General features: G+C 36.5%; 1 protein-coding gene across 2 annotated transcripts in view; it reads right to left on the bottom strand.

The window, feature by feature from the left end:
* Positions 1-2,468: 2,468 nt before the first annotated feature.
* Positions 2,469-26,598, bottom strand: part of LOC106062493 (guanylate cyclase soluble subunit beta-2-like) — a 73,756-nt gene continuing 49,626 nt past the window's right edge. For both annotated transcript variants that reach the window (XM_056028136.1, XM_056028135.1), the window contains exons 8-15: positions 25,059-25,342; positions 23,813-23,987; positions 17,236-17,381; positions 15,937-16,085; positions 12,362-12,508; positions 9,658-9,812; positions 8,724-8,929; positions 2,469-6,879 (exon numbers count right to left, since the gene is read on the bottom strand). In XM_056028136.1, the coding sequence (XP_055884111.1) occupies positions 6,395-6,879; positions 8,724-8,929; positions 9,658-9,812; positions 12,362-12,508; positions 15,937-16,085; positions 17,236-17,381; positions 23,813-23,987; positions 25,059-25,342 (1,747 nt within the window). In that variant the 3' untranslated portion in view covers positions 2,469-6,394. The remainder of the gene's footprint in view (positions 6,880-8,723; positions 8,930-9,657; positions 9,813-12,361; positions 12,509-15,936; positions 16,086-17,235; positions 17,382-23,812; positions 23,988-25,058; positions 25,343-26,598) is intronic.

The following is a 26,598-nucleotide window of genomic DNA, read 5'->3' on the forward strand; positions in this document are numbered from 1 at the left end:
GTTTATTTTTGTACTTGGTTAATCCAATTTCTCGTTTTTCCTGAATGTAACAGTTCATTAGAGAACAACCCTGAACTAAAAATAGCAACCGGAAAAATTAGTTTTTATTTTTTGTTGTCAGAGCAGGAGATTAGAAGACTTTCTAGGCCTCCATTACCTTTCACTTGGAATACGCCTTCGTCTAAATATGAAGAGCATATGACTTCACAATGGCTACTTGTAAGGATAAGGATCTGAGTTATTTTTAGAATCTTACAACTTAAAAGATACTTTTTTTCTTGTCATATCTATTTATCTATATATCTATTGAACCAAGACTCAATTTAATTATAGATGGCACAGGGTCGTGGACTATTAGGGGTACTGACCAGGAATCAGTTTCATTAATGTACATTCAGGGCATTTCAGGGGGGTGGACTATTAGGGGTACTGACCAGGAATCAATTTCATTAATGTACATTCAGGGCATTTCAAGGGGTGGGGGTGCATTATTAGGGGTACTGACCAGGAATCAGTTTCATTGACGTACATTCAGGGCATTTCAGGGGGGTGCATTATTAGAGGTACTGACCAGGAATCAGTTTCATTAATGTACATTCAGGGCATTTCAGGGGTGGGGTGCACTATTAGGGGTACTGACCAGGAATCAGTTTCATTAATGTACATTCAGGGCATTTCAGGGGTGGGGTGCACTATTAGGGGCACTGACCAGGAATCAGTTTCATTTACGAACACACAGAGGTGTGGAATATTATAATAAGGGTGCGAAGCTAGAACCATTATCAATCGTCACTCATGGTTTTGAAGCTCATAGACGACTCATAGACACAATGTTACACATGGTTTTGAGGAGTCGCGGTGGCTGAGTGGTAAAGCGCTTGGCATACGAACCGGAATGCCGGGTTCGAATCCTGGTGAAAAATATTTTTTTTTCCGGATCTTTGGGCGCCTCTGAGTCCTTTACCTTTACTTATCCCTTAGTCTATGGGACCGTTTGGGCACCATGTACTGGCCTCTATGTTCACCCAGCTCTAATGGGTACCTAACATTAGTTGGGGAAAAGTAAAAATGATTGGTCGTTGTGCTAGCCACATGACACTCTCGTTAACCGTGGGCCACAGAAACAGATGACCTTTACATCATCTGCCCTATAAACCACAAGATCTGAAAGGGGAACTTGATTATTTTTATTTTTTTTTTACACAAGGTTTTAAAGGTCATAGACGACTCATAGAAACAATGTTACACGCGTGTGAGAAAATTATGCAAAATTCTCGCTGAGCCTATAGGTATCAAATATTGTGTCCATATGTGTAATATATGTGGTGTAAAATGTAAATAGCTCTTCTGCTATGAAACACAAAATGATTTTAAAAATTGGGTCTTGAAGCAATGGCTTAGAAAACTCTGTCTAACAGATTTGTTTTTTATTTAATGGGTTGTTTTATTGGTTGTGTGGGTACGAATCGCTCCTTAACCCTTAAAGTGCTGAGCTGTTTTTACGGTGAGTGCATAGAAAATGGAATATAACAATTCTGATGTTTACGCGTTACTGTTACATACAATCCACAAGCAGGGCCGCCGCTACCTAATTTGCAATGTGTGCACTGCACGCAGACGGCTAACTTTCGGGGGGCGACCAAAATATTATTCAAAGGTTAACTTTTGTCTATCAACAAATTATTAATTAATAAAAAAAATAAATGAGATCAATACCAAACTAAACAATTTCAAATTTAATCTTTGGCTGTTATATGACATATTATATTAAAACGAATTAATGTCGTCAAAAATTGTTATAGACGCTGGTGCTGGTGTGCATAATTTACATAATTGAATATACCTGGGATGAAGAAAAGAAAACATTTAATTTCGACCATTCTAATGAACGAAAATCATGTCTGATAGACTTCTTGAGAGACCACATTGCTGACTCTGAAATTTGGATATTCAGTTAAACAGTATTCTGGTACAAAGGCGGATGCATGGGGGCGGAAAGGGCGATATGGTTATATATTGGGTAGGATTTACTGGTTAGGGTTTGGAAAACAATCGTCCCCCCACTTAAAAGTTTTGGATCCGCTAGGGTTCTGGTAAGGATATTTCTCGCTAATGACATTAAACTCACGGTAATTAAAACAGTCGGACGTGTCTTGGCGGCCTTATCAACAAGTATTTATTATTTTATCACAAACAATTTTTATTCAGATAAATCTTTAAATTTTAAAGTTTTATAATACGTCAACTTGTTATCTAAAGCATCCAAAAGGACAAGGTAGATAACTCCGTCGTTGCCTGCCTTTCGGTACTCTCCCTTGCTTCATAAAAAGTCTCTTAGAATGTAAGTAGAACAACTTGTCATAATCTCAATAAACTTTCGCATTGACGCTGACACAAGTTTAGCTTGTTCCATATCTATTTAATATTAAAATTTACGGACTACTTGCAACTTACATTTCAAATGCTCCAGGTATTTAAAATTTAAAAAAATTCAAGAATTTTTGAAATTTTTGGAAAATATTAACATAATGATTGAGCAACCTTACAATCGATGAGCTATTTTATCTAAACAAGGTCTCATACAAATTTGAAATCAATATCAAATCACAGTTTCAACTGACTTCCTAATTTTTTACTTTTTTTTTACTCTTGAAGTTGATCATGTGCTGGGTGAGTCCCAAAAGTACTGAAAGATAAATGACCTTCCTAATTACCTTCTTTTGTATTTGTTAAGAGTAAGAGATTCAGTTTAACAAGGAATGTAATAATACCCACTTTAAAACAGATTTCAAACTAGTAAAGCAAACAAGATAAAAAAATAAAAACAATCACATATGATATCCCTCCGCACTAGAAAAATCTGCCTTTCATAGATCCAAAATCTATCCAGCCATCATCCATCCATCCAGTATCTCCACCTCTCCCTCCATCCATCTATCCATCCATCAACCTTGAGGATCCCAAACTGTATCGGATATTCCGTTCAATTGGTCTCATCAGCTGCGCGGAGAGGAGGGAACCGCTGTGTGGGCGACATCGTTCCGACCATAGACAATGCGCAGGCCCTCATCTCGCTATCGAGATGAACCATAGTCGTTTCACGACTGCAGAAAGCCGACGAAGACGATCCATCTATCTTAGAAATCTCTACAAGTCTACAAGAAAAGCTTGTAAAACTGTTGTTGTTTTTTTAAGTTAATTTCTACAATTACATCATACTATACGATCAAAAAAAAAAGCATATATCGATTTCTTGATATAAATACCGATAATATTAGCGATGCAAAGTCGACATCACACTTTGATATATTTCATGCCTATAATCAAACAGTTGCAAACCCCTTTTTTTCAAAACCTTCGAGTGATTTGAGTAAATTTAATTGTATTTTTTTAAATAAAATTATAGAACTATCCTAGACCTAGACTTAGACCTAGGCTTAAACTTAGACCTAGACTTAGACTTAAGTTCTCCCGTGATGTTCGACGCACTGGGCAGCAAGCTGTCTCCTAAACATCTGCCATTGGCAATGTCTGAAGCCTTCTCCCACTGCTGTCACTGCTATCTATATTTTGCAACTATCCGTATTAAAGGTAGACCCCAACTCTTAAGAGCCCCTTTATCAGGGGGGCAGATGGCAATATACTGATTGCGAACGCCCAGACCTAATCCGAGAGACACTGATTAAAAGACAGACTCGTTGACCTAATATGAACTGTGTTAGTCAAACAATGTACAAGAACACCATGTAAATCTCATTGGGGTTGGGAGAAGAGAGGGCGCCCACATTTCTCGTCACGTGCTTCGGCATAGCAGCAGACGTGAAACAACAGAACACACTACACACTAGTAGATACACACATACACACTCATTTTCACTCCCATACAGGACCGAAACTCTAGATATGGTTGAATGAGGCGTTTATTTTTTATGTTCATATTCCTTTTTTTTCCCCAGCCATTTAAAAAAGTTTCACTTCCTTTATCTGGCAACGAAACAAAGTAAGTGAAAACTGAAACATGAATTTTAGAAAGTTGAGCTATTCAGATTAAGGTCGTAAGGTTATGCGATTAATATAAACATTATAGAGCACCAGACAAAAAAATAACCTCATAATCTAATCTTATTGGATTGCTTAAGACACCATGGTAAGAATTTCCCCACTATGACGCGTTTAATAAGATCCAACATCTCAAAGTCACTGTAACAGAACTGAACAGAACTATTGGGACCTGATGGACTTTGTCTGACATGCTGACATTTAAATGTTGTGTCCTTATTACTCGAATAAACTGCCTGGTTGCCAGGTCATGTGGTATGCGCTCTAGACTGTCTTCACGATGATATCGGGTTCCAACCCTATATGTCGCTATCTCCAGACGTCTTGCAGGAGTTTTGTACTTGGACGTAATAATCGTCATGTCTTGTGGACGTCTGAAGCATGTACTACTGTGACCTGGCTAAAACGAAAGAGGTGGTCTTGCTTTCCTGAAGCCAGCTTGTGCATTGTGGAGTCAGCAAGTACTTTCATACCACCAATAAAGTCGGTTATTAATCATTTGTTTCTGCCGTTTTGCCAACGTTTGATGATGTAGAAGTTCTCCAGTCCTGTGGTATGTCTTCATTTATTCATGTATGGTTGATAAAGTTACGTATACAGTTTTGGGCCTGTGGTCCTAGTCCCAGGACAATTTCATTTGTTATTTTATCGGGTCCAGAAGATTTTCTTGACTTAAGATGTCAAATCTAAGTTACGTCTAAGTCAATTCTAAGTTAGGTCTAAGTCAAGTATAAATCAAGTCTAAGTTAAGTCAAGTCTACGTTACGTCTAAGTCAAGCATGAGAGTTCTTTGAGGACTCAAGAAATGAATTTTTAAAATGTATGTATAAATTAAATTGTTTTGAATATAAATGTTTTGTAAAATGTTTTACATATTTCTAATGTTCCTTCAGAGTTGAAGATAGTTTACTTCCTAGTCCAAACCTCCCGGAGGACGACGGGGGATGGGAGCGGGCAGGGACTGAACCCGGGACCATCGATAAATCCAAACGACAGTCCAACGCACAAACCGCACGACCAGGCAGCCAATGGTGTCTACATATATCTATATTAATAACTTCGATAGGCAGCTTGCATCAACCACATGGACAATTGTTCATCCCAAAGTTTCCTATTTGTGGATCTGATCAAAACGGATCCTAGAGCAATGCCGGGGAATCCAGAGACATAAAAGCTTGGGAAGACTTAGCTCTAGACCGCACTTCCTTCACCTCCGCCTATCCCTTAGTATGTTGGACCGTTGTGGTACCACGCAAGATCTGTCGACCGTCTTTCTCCATTCCTCTCTGTTTTTGCCTTGGAGAGAACATCTTTCAATGGCAGGCCCGTCCATTCCTTTATGTTGTCTTCCCTTCGCTGCCTCTTTTTCTTTTTCCTGGTACTGTTCCCTGAAGGAAGGTCTTTGCGAGCCCCGAAGATCTTGTAACATGGCCATAGAGTTTTAGCTTGCGTTTTATTTTTTTACAATAGTTAGCAGGTCATGGGGTCCAATCGCTGCAGTAACCCTGTCTCTAATCTCTTCGTTTGTGATGTGGTCTTTAAATGTGATGCCCAGGATCCTTCTGTAGCATCTCAAATTAATTGCTAGGATCCTCCTCTCTAGCTCTGCAATCAGCGTCTAAGACTCACAAGCGTATAAAATGTAGCCATGACCAGGGAGCGCATCAATCTGATTTTGGCGCCAAGGGCTATTCCTTTGTCTTTCCAATTTCTTTTTTGTTTAAGACCGCACTACGTAGAGAGAAAAAAAAAAGCCAACACAGCAAGAGACAAAACACAGGCTCTTCCAACACCCGCTACTTTCACGTGGGAATTTTACGGGCGAATATGCCTCTCCAAAATAGGGTACTGTAGCCACTAAAGGAAATGCTTTATGGGGTGAGCCATTGTCATCATACGACTGAAGGCGATCAAAGATAACACACCAGATACGTATTTGATCAGTAAAACTTGTTAATTAGTAGATTTATAAATATAATGAAGAAAGTTTGTCTGATATTAGATCGACCTATTTCTTGAGATGTGAAAAAAATTGAACATGAACGGAAAATAAAATACAAATATGTTCGTAAGATATTTGTTCAAATCTTTTTGTTTAAGAAGACGTTTCCATCTGACCGCATTCGTCTTACATTAAAGGCAGGCTCTAGATAGATGCCCATTTCTAGGACCAGAGCAATAGAGTTCCAGCCTGTTTCTTTAAAACTGCAGGTTTTGTGATAAGTATTGTAACTGGAACTGTTAGGGTGCAAGTTCTACAACGCATGGGTCACGTATGTTGAAGAAGCATCCATGCGTACTGAGTGCTTTCAATGTTCGAGGTGCTGTGGCGGAGTCACAAGAGAGTGCATGTTTTACTGTAAGCAGGGAAGCGCCCAACGTCGTAATCATTGATGCGCCTGTCTTTGATGGACGCCCCGTATCTGCTGGGCGCCTCGGCACCCACGATTTTGACCAGAGAGACATGTTTGACACTCGCTTGCGCTGCCGCGGATACGCCCCAGCAGAGGTGAGCTCCCTTGATGATGTGGGTGGAGGAGATGGAGGGCGGCATCAGATCGGCGGCCTTGTGTCTAGGGTCGGAAGTGTTATCCTTGAAGTCCGCGCTCTCTCCGGAAGTGTTTTTCAGGAGTGGACACCACGTGATGTTTGTAGCTCCGCCCCCATCGTTACATTTCGAGCTCGGTGAAGGGGATCTGTTCATGTCGAGGTCATTGTTAGGGCAGTTGTTTTGTGGAAGACCAGAAGCTTTGGGGCTGATAGGGTTGTTTGGGTCAGGTTTCTGTGGTTCCCTGATATATCCATTAGTTCGATGTGAATCTGAAACATAAAAAATGAAATACAATAAGAAATTATATTTTAAAACAAACCCAGTTAGATAATAAAAATCTACTTATTTGTATTAAATGTACGCTAATCATAAATACGACTTAGCTTACCAAGGAAAAAACCAACAATACAACATGCCTCTACATTTTCTTTTATTCCAATAGGTTCTTAATCAAATGAAATAGGAAAGAACATTAAGATAGAAGATCACTGATCTATATTCAAACAAATATCTGTGAAGGGAGATTTCCAGAGTCATTCATGGAAGACCAAAGGTATAACTTTCTGTCTTTGGAAACTGTATCAAGCAGGTAGTTTTCTTTGAAAGGGAAAACTAAAGTGTTCCAAACCCAAACGGGTAACAAGCACAACTCATGATTATCTAAAGGTAATAAGTAAGAAAGTCTTGCAGACGACAATATTTAAGAAGGTCTAGCAGACGACAACTTGTAAGAAAGCCTTGCAGGCGAACAAAATGTAAGAAAACTAGCAGACGACAAATCAAAAAACTATAGGCGTTGACTGAGATAATGCTGTGGGGATTGCTTATAACGCATGCATCCACAGAGTTTCGGCTTTTCATATACTAGAACAAATTCGTACAAGTGCTCTTTCTTTCCCAGTGCCATTTGAGAATGGAATAGGTTGCCTGAATCAGCCATGAAAATAACAGCTTAGCAGAGTTTAAGTCATTGATTATCTTTTAAATACCTTGGTACTATCCTAGACAATAAACTAAATTTTACTGCAAATACTGATTTATATCAGCAAAAAAATGTGCAGCAAAGATTACGATTACTGTGAAAACTTTAATGTTAGCGAAAAGGCCTTGGCTATATATTATGCAATATTTTAAGTTTTAATATCTATGCCTGGTATGGCTATCTGAGCATTAAAAATAAAAAGAAACTTTTTAGAATCCTAAATGCTGATGGTAAAGTCATTGGCAAAAAACAAACCCCATTTGGGCAGCTGTTTGAGACAAACATTCATAAAAAAAGATAAAAAGAAAAAAACTAGAAATAAAAAAAATCACCCTTTATGTCAGGGATTTTGTAATAAGATAAGAATATATTATTATGATTATACAAAGTTGAATCAAACTATATGACATTGACGCAGACATTTCTATTAACAAATCTTATGTTACATGTCTGAAAACATAATGTGGAATAATCAAGACAAGGCACTATACGAGAATAATGATCTCATCTTATCTTATCTTTTAAAATACGGACGTTACTTCAAAAAAGTAGATGATCACAGCCTACGCGTCATGCATTCAGTCATGCATGTTAACCAGGGTGTTATGTGGCCAGCAAAACGACCAACCGACGTTACGTTTACCCAAATAATGTCAGGTATCTATCACAGTTGCGTCGACCCAGGTGCGCCTAAAAATCCTGAAATTTAAAATCCAAGTTTCACAGAGATTCGAATCCAGGACCCCACGTTCGGAAGCCAAGCGCTTAACCACTCATCCACCGCGCCCTCCGTGATCCAGTAGTTGTTTCAATTCCCCACGTGTTTTGACACATTTGACCACATAGGGTAGCATCTTAACAAATAGCACAGTTCAAATCATACACATAGGATAGCTGCCTGGTCGTGAGGTTTTGCGCGTGTTCATACCCTGCCCGCTGCCATCCCCCGTCGTTCTGCGGGAGGCCTGGGCTGGGAAGTAGATTATCTTCAACTCTGAAGGAACATCCGAAACATTCAAAACATTTTTACAAATAAATATGTACAGTTCAACTTTAAATATTTATTTGAATATGTTGCTATAAGTCATTAAACGATATAAGCATAAGATATAAGCATAAGATATGACGTACTTGGATCTTTCTCTTTTAAGCCATCTTTCATTGCATCTTCGCTGACAGGGTCGCCAGTGGCCAGTGTGAGGGTCACGTGACTGTCTAGTGGCTCTGACACGGTATGACGAGCACTGCCAATGAGGAAGTAGGTCTTCATGACGCCTTTCCCTTTGATGTTCACATCTCCCCTGCAGCGACACATGTAGCCGTGGTCTTGGAGGGCTCTGAAAGAGAATGTACAGCAGCAGGGCAGAGAAATGTAAGTCGTAGGTTTAGAGCTGAAGACATTTCAAAGAACTCTTCAACGTATTTATATACAGTTAAATAATGTTAGATTCGAACCCAGAACCCCAGGTTCAGAAGCCAAACGTTTAACCACTCAGCCACAATGAATGTTAAGCGTTATTAGAGTCCATTAAGATTAAGACACATAAACAAGCACTAGAAAAGAGATTACTTTAAAAAAATATCAAAGTGAAAGAACCGCTAAGTAATGCCATTAATCTAAAAAAAGGCAGGGTTTAGATCCCTTTGTGCTATATAAAACAAAATTAATTAATTAGTACTAATCGATTAACTAACTGATTAATTTTAGGACTGATTTGTGTATTGTTATCAAGTATAAATAATTATGTAAAATTTCAACTTTATCCAAGAATGGGAAGTGGGTGAAAAGACAGGTCGAAACGCAATAAGGGGATCAAATCCATATATTCATTCACATCTCTGAATAAGAAGCATTTATCCCCCTTTTTTCGATATCAAACAGAATAATTAATCACCTATAATTTATTCATCATTGTTGTTTTATTTTATTATTGATTCATGTCTTTCAGGTAATTTTGCAAAGTTTCAACTTGATCCAAGAATGTGAAATGGGAGACAGACAGACAGACAGACAGAATTGATATAAGCTTTGAAAAAAACAAACAGATGATGTCTAGGAACGTACCTGAATGTGGTCTCACTGACATGAATTCTGCCCGGGACAGAATTGCTCTCCATTCGGGACGCAGTGTTCACGGTGTCTCCAAAAAGACAGTAGCGGGGCATCTTGACCCCAACCACTCCAGCCACCACTGGACCAGTGTGAAGACCAACTCGAATCTAGGAATCCAAGTATTCACAGGTCAACGACGTTTCTAATTACATTTGGTGTTCAAAATTTTTCATTTTATTAATGGATGAAAATCTAAATAGATCGAAATCTCTATATCGATTGATCATTTTACTATTAATGCTTTTAACTTAAAGTAAAATATAAAAAAAATGTACAGAACCCCAGACCTTAACATCTACATACATTTCTTATGTTAAAGGAATTATATCTCTACTCTCTTTCTTCATTATAACAGAACTGACTCCTCGATATTTCGTTTAAACTGTAACGAATTTTATCGTCTAAAATGTATGTATTTTTCTTTGTATGTATATACGTGTGTGTGTGTGTGTGTGGGATTGCATTAACTAGAGGCTGAGCTCGAGAAGATTTTGGTTACTATGGCAACCACAGAAAGCCAACTGTTTAAATTGCTCTGCAAGTGAAATGTTTTTTTAAAAAAATGTTGTCAAAGATTGAAAATGTTTTAAAGTTGTGTTCTCATAGACTTCAAAACGAGGCCATTTCAGTGATTATGACGTCTGTTAGGAAAGTTAAAAAAAATTAGGAGTGGGGGGGGGGTTTGAAGGTTGCATTAAACCGAGATCAATCATCGTTTGGAGACAGATCATAAGCTTGACCAGGAAGTATAAAACACACACACACACAAACTAATGTACACATTTTCAGTGGAAAAATAAAGTCGACCTAGTTCTGTACAATCTATGTACAAAGAAAGCAAAACATTAGTACAATGTTTTACATGTGTCGGAAGGTCTTTGAGTTTCTGAAGAGAATTACATTCTAGCCAAAACCTCCCGCACGACGACGGGGGTGGCGCGGAAGGGTTCAAACTAGAGACCACTAAACGTCAGTCCAGAGCGCATACCAGGCAGCCATCCGATTGAGGAGGAGTGGGTACTGTGGTCAGTGTGGGAAGAAAGAAGAAGACGAAGTCAATATTTGAAAAGGATATATACATGGGTGACCCCTTTCTGACGCTTGTTACCAGAGGCAACCCAATTATTTGTGTATCTTAAGACACTATCTACATTCCACACCAGTGTTTCCTGAAGTTTTTCCTTAACGGAACACTTCGCACATTCTGAGCATTTAGCGGAGAACTTTGCTTATTTTTTAAGCGAAGTTAATTCAAGGGTGGTCTACTAGTTCATTATTCCAGTATTCAGGCCTCGCGGAATTGCTAGGGTTCCGCGGAACACAGTTTGGGGAACACTGCTCAACACCATATCACACGTTCAAAAGTGTAGCTTTTTTTTTTTCAAATTCTTTGTTTGTAAATTATTTTTTTTTGCTGGAAGTATTTAATCGCTTGAGTGACTCATCTTTAAATGAACACCTAAAAGTCTAAAGATATTACGATGTAAAGCTAATTGATAAATACCCAGATAAAGCTAATCGATAAACTGATGTTAATATTCTCAGATAAAGCTAATCAATGTCCTTTTAAACTTAAATCCAGAAATCTAAAAGATATAATTTCGATATATTTTATATTCTCAGACATATCTAACCAACGTCCTATTACAATTTAATTTGGAAAGCTAAAAGATGTAATTTCGATACATTTTGAAGCTATTTAATCTGTTATTTTTTTGGTCTCTTTCGTTCTGAATCAATATAATCTCTGCTTAATGCAATCAGTTCATTTTCTCTCTGTCCTTGCAACATATTTTCAGACCATCCTCTAATAGGATCTATTTCTTGCTGCTTAGAAACTGGAAAAGCGTCAGAAAAAAAAATTGCATATAGATTGTTGTAATTTGGTTGTAAGATGATTAGCTTAGCGCATATCTGTCTGTTTCTAAATATACCATCTGGTTGTGAAAATTGTGAAAGTTGGACACTGAACGCCAAGGCTGAAAAAAGAATCCAAGCTTTTGAAAGTAAATCCTGCAGAAAAATGGCTGGGTATCAGAAACCAGGAAAAGAAGACAAATGAGTCTGTAATTTTACAAGTAAACACACTGGCTGGCTAAAAATAAACACCTCAATTCCCATAAGAGACGAAAGCTGTGCTGGTTCGGTCATATTGTAAGACATGACTCACTATCAAAAGTTATTCTTCAAGGTACAGTGTAGGGAGCATGAAGAAAGGGTCGGCCAGAGAAAGGCTGGCTGGATAATATAAAGGGATGGACCGGCCTCTCTCTTGATAGCCTTCCAAGAACTGCTGCTGACTGGGGAAAGTGGAGGGACTTAGTTACGTGAACTGTCACAGCACCCTTACGATGATAGTCAAAGGACAGATGATGATAAGATAAGTAACCATGCTCTGGCCCGCTCCTGGCCATTGAAATAGTGGTTTCAAGGAAAATTAAGCAACTGGTATAATGGAATATTGTGGTAAATACGTCGTTGCATATTATGTAGTTAAACGACATCTTCGATATATATAGGTCACGGGGGTCACGAGTTAAATCCTTTAACCCCAAATTGTTGCAAAGAATGCCGGGAAATTCTTGTAAAGCTAAAAAATAAACCGAATTCTTGTTCGTGAAATAAAACAGTTTAACTTATTAGACGTCAGTCTTACCTGCAAAGGTTTTTTAGTATCGGGACACAAGACTTCGGCTGCCAGACTGACCATGTCCAAGGCAAAGTCGGCTACTCTTTGGGCGTGTTTGTCTGTTTTGTCCGGGACACCACTGACCACCATGTAAGCGTCACCTATCGTTTCAACCTGGAAAACATTGGATATTTAATATGCAACAAATTGAATCAAGCGTCTGAAAATTATGTTCACTAGTGTGTGAGGTTAAGGGATATGAAAAACGTGTCAAAACGTAATAACAAGTCTAAATCCATATATACATATATACATCTCTCTATATCAGGGGTTCTCAACCTGTGGATCGCGATCCCCTTGGGGGTCGATTGACGATTTGCCCGGGGTCGCCTAAGACAATTGAAAATATGGTTTGTTATTGTCCATTCTTCTATTGCTGTATGTGTGTGTGTGTGTGGGGTCGCCGCAGAGTTGGGAATTGTAAAAAAGGGGTCGCCGAGCATAAAGGGTTGAGAACCGCTGCTCTTATTTTGATATCAAACAACATAATAAATCACCAATAATTAATTAACTAATTGGTTAATTTTTTTTTAATTGATTCATGTTTTGTCCGGTTTAACTCTTTCCGTCTTTAGTTTTTCATGTTTCGACGGATTTCTTCATTTTGCTCAATACTATTTCACTCCCCTGTTATGATTAAGCTCCACTAACTTTGTCATTTGTTATCAGAAAATGTTTCATCTGTTTTAGAATTAAAGGGGAATGCATGTTCTTTTTATATAACACAAAATAAAGTGTATAAAAATAAAACACTAATTTAATTTAATGAGGTCAAATCAACGATGGTATCGTCAATTAGGAGAGAAAGAGTTAATAAATAATTGTCAAATGTTTCAACTTGATCCGAGAATGAGAAATGAGAGAAAAAAAACATGTTCAAACTTTTTACCAGACAGACAGACAGAGTCAGTTTATATGCGCTTTGCTAAAACCATCTATTATGAATAGAGACAGGCTTGTCTATTAATTCATGTCGTCCAACATTCCAACCAATGTCCCTTCTTGTTACATTTCTTGGGTCATTGGGCCACGAGAGATGATGATGAAATTTCACAGCGTTTTAGGAGATGAATAAATACCGTAATTATATACTAAAATCTATCTATAGTCTTTATTTGTAGTAAGTACTTCGGGTAAAAGAGAGACTTTGAAAAAAATCGATCGTATTAAACATACTTTTACGAATAGAGTAGACATTATCCAATCGATTGCAGATTTTCTTTATTGAGACATTAAAAGAAGAAACGAAACAAAATGGCGGTCAGCAGACGACACATTTTCAAAGAGCTAATGTCCCTTGAAGTGCAACGCTTTCAATAACGATCTAAAATTTCAGCTAATGGTGGAGAGAAAAACAGCCCTCCTTTGCAGAACAAAGATGAAAATAGATATAGATTTAGCAAACAAAGACTATAATAGTTATTGTATCAAAACTTTTTTAACATGATCTTTTGTCTGTTTGCATTGTACGAATGTTGTATTCCACTTATATAATGGTTCATGGAAAGAATACATTAAATATGTCATAGGCTTTCAGCATATTATAAAGGAAATCGTTAAATTGCTTGCAATTACTATATCTTGAATGAGTTTGCATTAGTTATTTGTCTTTTCTTTAGAGTTCCATCTAATGAGGATATTAATAAATAGGTCTTCTTTTAGAGGTCTAAATTTGGGGCAAAACTGGAAGGTTGCATGAACTTCAATTCCAAAGAACGTAAGACCAGGCGCAAAGAATCTGCTGCAAACAAAAAATAAATGAAAATAAATAAGGTTTAAGAAAAAAGAGCACCCAACTTCTATTTCAAGCCTTTAGTTTCTGGCTTCATGTGACCAGGGGAGGACCGGGTGTGAAATCAGCCCTGTCATTACGATACGGTCTGGTCCCTAAATTTAATAAATAATAAACAGATCTACATGTCTAATGGCCTACCCTTATAAACTTACATAATGAGGTCATCAAATCAATTGGTTGTAAAACTCGTTTCATAGACTTACATAGGATATAAAGCTGCGTGACATCGAACTGCAGGAAAGGAATTTCTTCATGACACAGAGCTACCTGACATAGAACTACACGACAGGGATCTTCGTGACACAAAAACTACGTGACACAGAATTACAAACAGGAATCTTCGTGACACAAAAACTACGTGACACAGAATTACAAACAGGAATCTTCGTGACACAAAACTACGTGACACATAACTACAAACAGGAATCTTCGTGACACAAAACTACGTTACACATAACTACAAACAGGAATCTTCGTGACACAAAACTACGTGACACATAACTACAAACAGGAATCTTCGTGACACAAAACTACGTGACACATAACTACAAACAGGAATCTTCGTGACACAAAACTACGTGACACATAACTACAAACAGGAATCTTCGTGACACAAAACTACGTGACACATAACTACAAACAGGAATCTTCGTGACACAAAACTACGTGACACATAACTACAAACAGGAATCTTCGTGACACAAAACTACGTGACACATAACTACAAACAGGAATCTTCGTGACACAAAACTACGTGACACATAACTACAAACAGGAATCTTCGTGACACAAAACTACGTGACACATAACTACAAACAGGAATCTTCGTGACACAAAACTACGTGACACATAACTACAAACAGGAATCTTCGTGACACAAAACTACGTGACACATAACTACAAACAGGAATCTTCGTGACACAAAACTACGTGACACATAACTACAAACAGGAATCTTCGTGACACAAAACTACGTGACACATAACAACAAACAGGAATCTTCGTGACACAAAAACTACGTGACACATAACTACAAACAGGAATCTTCGTGACACAAAACTACGTGACACATAACTACAAACAGGAATCTTCGTGACACAAAACTACGTGACACATAACTACAAACAGGAATCTTCGTGACACAGAAATACGTGACACATAACTACAAACAGGAATCTTCGTGACACAAAACTACGTGACACATAACTACAAACAGGAATCTTCGTGACACAAAACTACGTGACACATAACTACAAACAGGAATCTTCGTGACACAAAAACTACGTGACACATAACTACAAACAGGAATCTTCGTGATACAAAACTAAGTGAATTACAAACAGGAATCTTCGTGATACAAAACTAAGTGAATTACAAACAGGAATCTTCAAGTCTTCAAGTTCAACAAAAAGATACGTGACAATGAGCACAAGCTTACTGAGTAACTACTATTGACCTCCTATATATAGTAATCAAACCATATGTGTTTTAGATCTGATTCGGTAGACTGACTAACACATAAGACTGAGTCTAGGGTAACTGCTTCTCCTTACAATTCTTAGTTAATTGATACTCAAACCATATTGTGTTGTCTTTATATGAGAAAACAGTTCTTGTAATCACAACCAATTCCCATACGAATTTATAAAGCTGTCTTAGTCTTAGTCTTATTCGGTAAAACTAACTCAGTAGACTGACCACCATCAAAAGCGGACATAACCAAGTTACTCTACAACTTATGGCCCACCTTATAGACGCTGTGTTTATTGGTCATTTTATCGAACCTGTGGTAGAGCTCGTTCAATAGACTGACCACTTCCATGGGAGAGCAGGCCGCGGCGATGGTAGTGAAGTTGACGATGTCACTAAACAAAACTGTCACCTGGTCAAACTTCTCTAAAAAAAACAACAGACAGATAACAAAACAAAAACAAATTGAAACTTTTGAAGTAGATAATAAGTCAAATAGTAAATGTAATTGTTTGTAATCATGGCTATCATGGTTACATTTATTAAATTCTCCGTGAATCAATGGTATCTTCTCCAGTGTTGTCAATAAACAAAGTGTCCATGGATCGTGATATTAGAGTTCCTTCACATACAGCTATGTGACATAGAGTGACATAGCGTACACGACATGGATCTTCGTGACATATAGCTACATAACATACAGCTACATGACATATAGCTGGATGAAATAGAGATAGAGGATACAGACAGAGCTAGATGACACAGAGCTAGATTATACAAAGATGATTCAGAGCTAGATAATACAGAGCTACATGATACAGAGCTGGTTGATACAGAGAGAGATTATACAGAGATAGATGATACAGAGATGATACATAGATAGATAAGACAGAGATATATGATCGAAGTTAGAGGATAAAGAGATAGAGGATACAGAGATAGATGATACAGAGCTAGAAGATACAGAGCTATTTGATATAGAGCTAGAAGATACAGAGATAGATGAAACAGAACGAGATGATACAGAGCTAGAAAATACACAGCTAGATGATACAGATATAGAGGTAGAAGATACAGAGATAGATGATCGTAGATAGAAGATACAGAGATAGATGATACAGAGATAGATGATACAGAGATGATACAGAGATAGACGATACAGAGCTAGATGATACAGAGCTAAAAGATACAGAGCTATATGATATAGAGATAGAAGACACAGAGATATATGATACAGAGCTAGAAGATACAGAGCTTGATGATATAGAGTAGATGATACAGAGCTAGATGAAACAGAAAGAGATGATACAGAGCTAGAAAATACACAGCTAGATGATACAGAGCTAGAAGATACAGACAGAGCTAGAAGATACTGAGCTAGATGATACAGAGATAGATGATACAGAGATAGATGGTACAGATCTGGAAGATACAGACAGAGCTAGATGATACAGACAGAGCTAGATGATAAAGAAAGAGCTAGATGATACTGAGATGATACAGATTTAGATGATACAGACAGAGCTAGATGATACAGAGTCACACGACATAGACCTACATTTATCTGACCATTTACCTGCCTCTACCTCCTCCCCGTTCTTTAGCTGGTTGGCGACTTTCTCCGGAAGCATTTGATACAAGAGTTTCTCAGTTCTCTGTTTCTCTAGCTCCAGCTGTCGGGACATTCTCTTTAGCTCCGCCGTAGTCTCGTCCAGTTCTTTGCTGAAAGGAAATTTCATTCGAATAGTTGTTTTTTTGTTAGCAGATTATTTTAAAATGATGGAAGATTGATGTCCTTGAGTACCTCACATTGGGAAAAGCCTCTTTTTATTTTTATGTTGTCTGTCCGTCCCCCGTATGTCACGTTTAGGTCTCAAAAACTAGAATAGCTATTGAAAATCCGATTTCATCATGGGCTGTATCATGCCAATTATATAGATCCATTGGTAACACTTGGCATTCTGAAAGCGAACCCTTTTATTTTTTAAGTTTATTATGCAAATTAAAATTGTTTTTAAGCCCTTTTTTTTATCATAAGATTCCAAAGTCTTATGCTAGTTTTACATTAATTCTGTAAATTTGTGAAAACTTAAAATATTGTTAAAATAGCAAAAGAGTTTATAGAGACTGAAGATTATTTTTTTTATCGTCCTAAATTACTTTTTGATCTGTTTAAAACAATGTTAATTAGGATAAGCGACCAACATATAATTTTCCGCTTTAGAATCATACATAACAGAATGAGAGCACACATGTTTCGGAAGTTACACATTGGGACTATGGAAACTGGCCTTAGTGGAGCGTCCCTAGAGAATACCCACCATGTCATCCAAAGTTTGCATACACCAGTGATGCCCAAAATACGGCCCGCGGGCCAGATCCGGCCCGCGATGTGGTTTAATCCGGCCCGCCGAAACGTCTGCACAAAGAGTAGAATAGGTTGAAAATTGTATCTTTACCCACGTTAGGTTCCTGACTTTTTCTCTGATGAATTGGTTCCATGGCATTTAAAATGTGTAGGTTTATGAAATGAGAGAGCCGAAGAAACTACAAGTTGACTCTGAATTTAGAATCATACAAGGAAAATTGAACGGATCTTTAATTATTTTTGTTTTGGAACATGATAATAAACCAACATGTTTGTTTTGTAAATTGTATCTGTTTTTAAAACAACAACAGATATACGGCTTTATAAAACTAATATGACGGCATTCTTGGTTTGAGCCGCGATTAAAAAGTTGTTAAACTGCGCCTAGAAATTGAAGGATCGATAGGAATATTTACCAAAAAGAGACAAGAAAATGAGTCGTTGGTAAAGCTAGTTACAATGTTGCTCACATTTTAAGAGAGAAATGAAGTCAGTTTATATCCTATTAATGTCCAATTAATGGTAAAGCTAGTTACAATGTTGCTCACATTTTAAGAGAGAAATGAAGTCAGTTTATATCCTATTAATGTCCAATTAATGGTAAAGCTAGTTACAATGTTGCTCACATTTTAAGAGAGAAATGAAGTCAGTTTATATCCTATTAATGTCCAATTAATGGTAAAGCTAGTTACAATGTTGCTCACATTTTAAGAGAGAAATGAAGTCAGTTTATATCCTATTAATGTCCAATTAATGGTAAAGCTAGCTACAATGTTGCTCACATTTTAAGAGAGAAATGAAGTCAGTTTATATCCTATTAATGTCCAATTAATGGTAAAGCTAGTTACAATGTTGCTCACATTTTAAGAGAGAAATGAAGTCAGTTTATATCCTATTAATGTCCAATTAATGGTAAAGCTAGCTACAATGTTGCTCACATTTTAAGAGAGAAATGAAGTCAGTTTATATCCTATTAATGTCCAATTAATGGTAAAGCTAGCTACAATGTTGCTCACATTTTAAGAGAGAAATGAAGTCAGTTTATATCCTATTAATGTCCAATCAATGGTAAAGCTAGTTACAATGTTGCTCACATTTTAAGAGAGAAATGAAGTCAGTTTATATCCTATTAATGTCCAATTAATGGTAAAGCTAGCTACAATGTTGCTCACATTTTAAGAGAGAAATGAAGTCAGTTTATATCCTATTAATGTCCAATTAATGGTAAAGCTAGCTACAATGTTGCTCACATTTTAAGAGAGAAATGAAGTCAGTTTATATCCTATTAATGTCCAATTAATGGTAAAGCTAGTTACAATGTTGCTCACATTTTAAGAGAGAAATGAAGTCAGTTTATATCCTATTAATGTCCAATTAATGGTAAAGCTAGCTACAATGTTGCTCACATTTTAAGAGAGAAATGAAGTCAGTTTATATCCTATTAATGTCCAATTAATGGTAAAGCTAGCTACAATGTTGCTCACATTTTAAGAGAGAAATGAAGTCAGTTTATATCCTATTAATGTCCAATTAATGGTAAAGCTAGCTACAATGTTGCTCACATTTTAAGAGAGAAATGAAGTCAGTTTATATCCTATTAATGTCCAATTAATGGTAAAGCTAGCTACAATGTTGCTCACATTTTAAGAGAGAAATGAAGTCAGTTTATATCCTATTAATGTCCAATTAATGGTAAAGCTAGTTACAATGTTGCTCACATTTTAAGAGAGAAATGAAGTCAGTTTATATCCTATTAATGTCCAATTAATGGTAAAGCTAGCTACAATGTTGCTCACATTTTAAGAGAGAAATGAAGTCAGTTTATATCCTATTAATGTCCAATTAATGGTAAAGCTAGCTACAATGTTGCTCACATTTTAAGAGAGAAATGAAGTCAGTTTATATCCTATTAATGTCCAATTAATGGTAAAGCTAGTTAAAATGTTGCTCACATTTTAAGAGAGAAATGAAGTCAGTTTATATCCTATTAATGTCCAATTAATGGTAAAGCTAGCTACAATGTTGCTCACATTTTAAGAGAGAAATGAAGTCAGTTTATATCCTATTAATGTCCAATTAATGGTAAAGCTAGCTACAATGTTGCTCACATTTTAAGAGAGAAATGAAGTCAGTTTATATCCTATTAATGTCCAATTAATGGTAAAGCTAGCTACAATGTTGCTCACATTTTAAGAGAGAAATGAAGTCAGTTTATATCCTATTAATGTCCAATTAATGGTAAAGCTAGCTACAATGTTGCTCACATTTTAAGAGAGAAATGAAGTCAGTTTATATCCTATTAATGTCCAATTAATGGTAAAGCTAGTTACAATGTTGCTCACATTTTAAGAGAGAAATGAACTCAGTTTATATCCTATTAATGTCCAATTAATGGTAAAGCTAGTTACAATGTTGCTCACATTTTAAGAGAGAAATGAAGTCAGTTTATATCCTATTAATGTCCAATTAATGGTAAAGCTAGCTACAATGTTGCTCACATTTTAAGACAGAAATGAAGTCAGTTTATATCCTATTAATGTCCAATTAATGGTAAAGCTAGTTACAATGTTGCTCACATTTTAAGAGAGAAATGAAGTCAGTTTATATCCTATTAATGTCCAATTAATGGTAAAGCTAGCTACAATGTTGCTCACATTTTAAGAGAGAAATGAAGTCAGTTTATATCCTATTAATGTCCAATTAATGGTAAAGCTAGTTACAATGTTGCTCACATTTTAAGACAGAAATGAAGTCAGTTTATATCCTATTAATGTCCAATTAATGGTAAAGCTAGTTACAATGTTGCTCACATTTTAAGAGAGAAATGAAGTCAGTTTATATCCTATTAATGTCCAATTAATGGTAAAGCTAGCTACAATGTTGCTCACATTTTAAGACAGAAATGAAGTCAGTTTATATCCTATTAATGTCCAATTAATGGTAAAGCTAGCTACAATGTTGCTCACATTTTAAGAGAGAAATGAAGTCAGTTTATATCCTATTAATGTCCAATTAATGGTAAAGCTAGTTACAATGTTGCTCACATTTTAAGACAGAAATGAAGTCAGTTTATATCCTATTAATGTCCAATTAATGGTAAAGCTAGTTACAATGTTGCTCACATTTTAAGAGAGAAATGAAGTCAGTTTATATCCTATTAATGTCCAATTAATGGTAAAGCTAGCTACAATGTTGCTCACATTTTAAGACAGAAATGAAGTCAGTTTATATCCTATTAATGTCCAATTAATGGTAAAGCTAGTTACAATGTTGCTCACATTTTAAGAGAGAAATGAAGTCAGTTTATATCCTATTAATGTCCAATTAATGGTAAAGCTAGTTACAATGTTGCTCACATTTTAAGAGAGAAATGAAGTCAGTTTATATCCTATTAATGTCCAATTAATGGTAAAGCTAGCTACAATGTTGCTCACATTTTAAGAGAGAAATGAAGTCAGTTTATATCCTATTAATGTCCTATTAAGTAATGCAAGTATTAGATACACTGGTTTCTAATAAAATTAGTTTAGGTCAATTTCATTTCGTTAAGTACATTTTCGTTCATGTGGCCCTCGACACGAGTGCCGGAAATAAAAATGGCCCGCAGGTTGAATTAGGCTGAGCATCACTGGCATACTCTATCGAGAAGCCCAAACAAGACACTGACGCCAAACCTTACTATAGAAATAAAACTATACGGAGAACTGCCTGGAAATCACTGCGAGGTCCATCTCAGATATGGGACTATTCGTCTAACCTGCCCAACATAAAAATCAGAACGAAGAAGAAGATTTTTTGTCTCTGAACTGTGAGACTAACTCAATGTAATCAACACTCTTCCAAGGTCAGTGGCTTTAAGTCTTTGTTATAAAATCCATTGGTGTCCAGACCTTTTTTGCTTGGGAGTAATATAATCTTTAACACACCAATCTTAGACTCGCATCGGCGCCAAAAACAAAATAATAATCGTTGACTCTAATGGAAGCAATCTTCTGCTGACTTATTGTACACCGAAGTCAGAAGTTTATATAACTCTAGAAGTCAAATAGTATCGAGGCACGGACCGGAAATGACCCGCGGGCCGTGTATTGAGAATCACTGATCAAGAAGATTATTGCGATGAACTTATATTATTTATAATAAACATTCTTAGTCTTGTTTACAAATGGTGCTGTTCTCAATTAATTCAAATTTATATATATATATATGCAAACGCGACATGAAGCTCTTCAAAATCGACACTAGCAGCTGGTAAAATGTGCCACTGGATAGATCTACATGGAAAGATAGCTTAAAGGAAGGGGATCGGATTGCAGATGTCATACACTACAGAAGCAGAAAGAAGGGTGAAAATGCAACGGCGCCTGGTGATCACACATGCCCAACCTGCAATCGCAGCTGTGTATCAAGGATTGGCCTCTTTAGTCACACAAGAAGTTGCTAAGGGAAAAGATCGTCCCTCGAGACGTAAAATGCCACAGATAATTTGAATTAATTGAGAACAGCACAATTTGTACACCACACATTTTTTAAGAGTGTTTTGAAACATTTTTTATAGGCTGAAATTATAAGATTTTATTTGGTTTTATAAGTCACACTGAATTTCTTTCATCCTTCCATTTTTCAATATAAATGCGTAATCGATAAATGTAACTAAGTTCTGTTTAATGACCCAAACAAACATTCAGAGAGACAGACACCTAGGCAGACAATAGACTGGTGATGTCAAGTTATCGTTTTGTTAACCAAAGGACTAGTCAAATGGTCGTTTTTGTTTGGAAGAAAGAAATCTCGAAATGGTGTTTTTATCATGACGTATTAATCAATAGCTAGTGATTGAATGTGTCTGAGGCATGTATGGAGGTGTTTGTGTGTGTGTGTTTGTGTTTGTGAGTGTGTATGAGAGAGAGAAAGAGAGAGTTTGGTTTTAGATGTCCATACAACAATGGCAGCTAACGAGCAGACGGATTTCTGTTTGAATGTTAGACAATAACGATTTAATAACACCTAAAACTCATACACACACACACACACACTAATACAATGACCCCCTTAACCTCACACACTAGTGATCCAGTACTGTCTGACCCTTTCGAACGTAGACCAAACACTGACTCGACACAAAAACATAGACCAAACACTGACTCGACACAAAAACATAGACCAAACACTGACTCGACACAAAAACATAGATCAAACACTGACTCGACACAAAAACATAGACCAAACACTGACTCGACACAAAAACATAGACCAAACACTGACTCGACACAAAAACAAAGGCCAAACACTGACTCGACACAAAAACATAGGCCCAACAGTACAGCTACGTAGACATCTGATACGTATGCTGAAAATGGTAAATAGTGTATCCTTCCTTTTTGCCTGCAATTCTTACCAAAAAGATGACCCACTGGTGAGCTTTTCGGGGGGGGGGGGGCGCACATGAGTTTGTGTTAAACAGTAACTCTCTTTGTAATCTTTTGCTTACTAATAAGCTTATTAGATTGTCCATTATTTTGAGTTAAGACTTACAAGAATGTCTGTTGAGTATTCGACTAAAAGGATCCCCTGTGTGTATTTACGACTGTTTCAGATTATAAAATTGTTAAATAGGTATATAAAAAAAGCTTATAAGATTCATTAGCTAATGTTGACCTTAAGTTACTATGCATCTAAATTTAAAGTCAGTATTTCGTAATTCGGCAATAATGTAGAGATATACCTTGGAATTTGCTTCATGAACTGGTGGCTCTGAATGCGCATAAAGTCTAGACGTACTTACGTAATGTCAATCTCGGCACTCCGCTGCTGGTACAGCAGCACCATCTCCCTGGTGACGTCATACAAGGGAATGTCCGCCATGTAGATGTTCATCTTCTTCATTTCCTTCAGTGACGTCAGCCTGGGCGAGCCCACGAAAATGACCAGGCGCGTGTCTTTCAGCCAGATCATTTGACCTAAAGACAGAAAGATCATTTGATCTAAGGACTAAAAGATAATCTGACCTAAGGAAATAAAGATCATTTGATCTAAGGACATAAAGATAATCTGACCTAAGGAAATAAAGATCATTTGATCTAAGGACATAAAGATAATCTGACCTATGGACATAAAGATCATTTGATCTAAGGACATAGAGATAATCTGACCTAAGGATATAAAGATCATTTGATCTAAGGACATAAAGATCATCTGACCTAAGGATATAAAGATCATTTGACATAGGAAAGGAGTAATTTTGCTATTGCCACGGAAGATGTCAGTGACAGTAATCCATGATATTAATTGAACTCGCTCCTAAGACTTTATTAAGATCTTTTTTATTTCAACTGCATTTATTCTGAACTATTTTTTTTTTTGTTTATATTAAAATCGCTTATCTTTTTTTTTACTCCACTCAGGTCAAAAGAGATGGAATTCAATTGATAATTATTGTTTCAGTTTTCAGACTAAGATTTAACAAATAATGGAATGATCAATTTTTCATGTACCAATCATAATTCAATTATATATAAATATATAGGCCAGTGCTATGAAAAAAAAAAATCCCGTTAACCCATATGTTTGAAATTCGATTTGTTTTTGTTTTTTTTAAATGTAAATAAATAAATTTGTAATATTGAATATTTTATAACGAATGTATAATATCGATGTGTTGAGGGTTGATATATTTTGATATGTTGATCATTTCTAAAGCTTGAAGATGTAACAACAAATGACCGTGGAGTAATCTATCTTGTACGGACCGGTTAGCTGCACATATCGATCGGTAAAGACACTCTGGTCAGTGGCGTAGCATCCATGGTGGCACGAAGGGGGGTAATAAACCCGGGCCCACGACCATCAGGGGTCAATAGTTCGTGACGTACCAACCATGGCAGGTGTGGGTTTCATTGCGTTTGGGCAAGAGGGGATTCACAAATTAAGATGAATAATTAAGTTAATTTGAACGCTAATAAACGCAACTTAAACCAAGCCTTACAAATTATTCAAAACAAATAATATCTATAGGTCAGTGAAAAACTTACCTTTCATGCTGAACTGGTTCTGCTGTCCTTCTCCGGCCACCCGAGGGACAACGGTCAATATAAAGATGGCGTTGATGAACCTGCAGACATTCTCTACGGTGAAGGCGATACGTGGGTAGGTGATGGTGAAGGCGGTATTGACGGGGATCCCCTCCCTAAGGCGGACCGGGGACAGTCTGGCCACGCTCTTGCCGTACTGGAGAAGGCGGAGCTCCTCGTCGAAGATGAGGTGGTAAGGGAACGCCGTGGCGAATTGTTCCTTGTTGAGAGTCACTGGCTGAAATCTGACATCGAAAAGCACAAAGCAAAACAGAAAACTGAGCGGTGAATAAAAATAAAGTATCTTAAAGAGGGGAGATACATTCCTATAATAACTTTCTTGTCTTGGGGTTTGCGATTCGGTCAATCCTCACAAGTTCTAATCTGCATACGATCATTATTATTATAGCTTTTATATTATAGCTTTTATACAGCGCTACTTTCATGCTTATAGCATGCTCAGAGCGCTTTTGGTCCAATCTCATTTGTGGACCAGTGGTTGGGAAGGGGTATCTAGGAGTTGGTTTTCAGTGCTGCCTTTAGGCGCTCATTCCCTGTCGACCAGCAGGAGGTATGGCCTAGGAGGTAAATATTTTCACTTAAGGAGGAACAACTGAAATTTACAATCTAACCACCAAAAAAACAACAATTAATAAACACGAAAAAACATACTAATAAACAAAAACAAAACAAATTAAAAAAAAAAAACAGATTGCAAAAACGAACACATTGCAGAAGCGAACAAATTGCAAAAATGAACAAATTGCAAAAATGAACAAATTGCAAACATGAACAAATTGCAAACATGAAAAAAATTACAGAAGCGAACAAATTGCAAAAATGAACAAATTGCAAACATGAACAAATTGCAAACATGAATAAATTGCAGAGGCGAACAAATTGCAAAAATGAACAAATTGCAAAAATGAACAAATTGCAAAAATGAACAAATTGCAAAAATGATCAAATTGCAGAAGCGAACAAATTGCAAAAATGAACAAATTGCAAAAATGAACAAATTGCAAAAATGAACAAATTGCAAAAATGAGCAAATTGCAAAAATGAACAAATTGCAAAAATGAACAAATTGCAAAAATGAACAAATTGCAAAAATGAACAAATTGCAAAAATGATCAAATTGCAAAAATGAACAAATTGCAAAAATGAACAAATTGCAAAAATGAACAAATTGCAAAAATGAACAAATTGCAAAAAATGAACAAATTGCAAAAATGAACAAATTGCAAAAATGAACAAATTGCAAAAATGATCAAATTGCAAAAATGAACAAATTGCAAAAATGAACAAATTGCAAAAATGAACAAATTGCAAAAATGAGCAAATTGCAAAAATGAGCAAATTGCAAAAATGAACAAATTGCAAAAATGAGCAAATTGCAAAAATGAACAAATTGCAAAAATGAGCAAATTGCAAAAATGAACAAATTGCAAAAATGAGCAAATTGCAAAAATGAACAAATTGCAAAAATGAACAAATTGCA

This window comes from Biomphalaria glabrata, chromosome 4 (assembly GCF_947242115.1).
Source record: "Biomphalaria glabrata chromosome 4, xgBioGlab47.1, whole genome shotgun sequence".
NCBI classification, from domain to species: domain Eukaryota; kingdom Metazoa; phylum Mollusca; class Gastropoda; family Planorbidae; genus Biomphalaria; species Biomphalaria glabrata.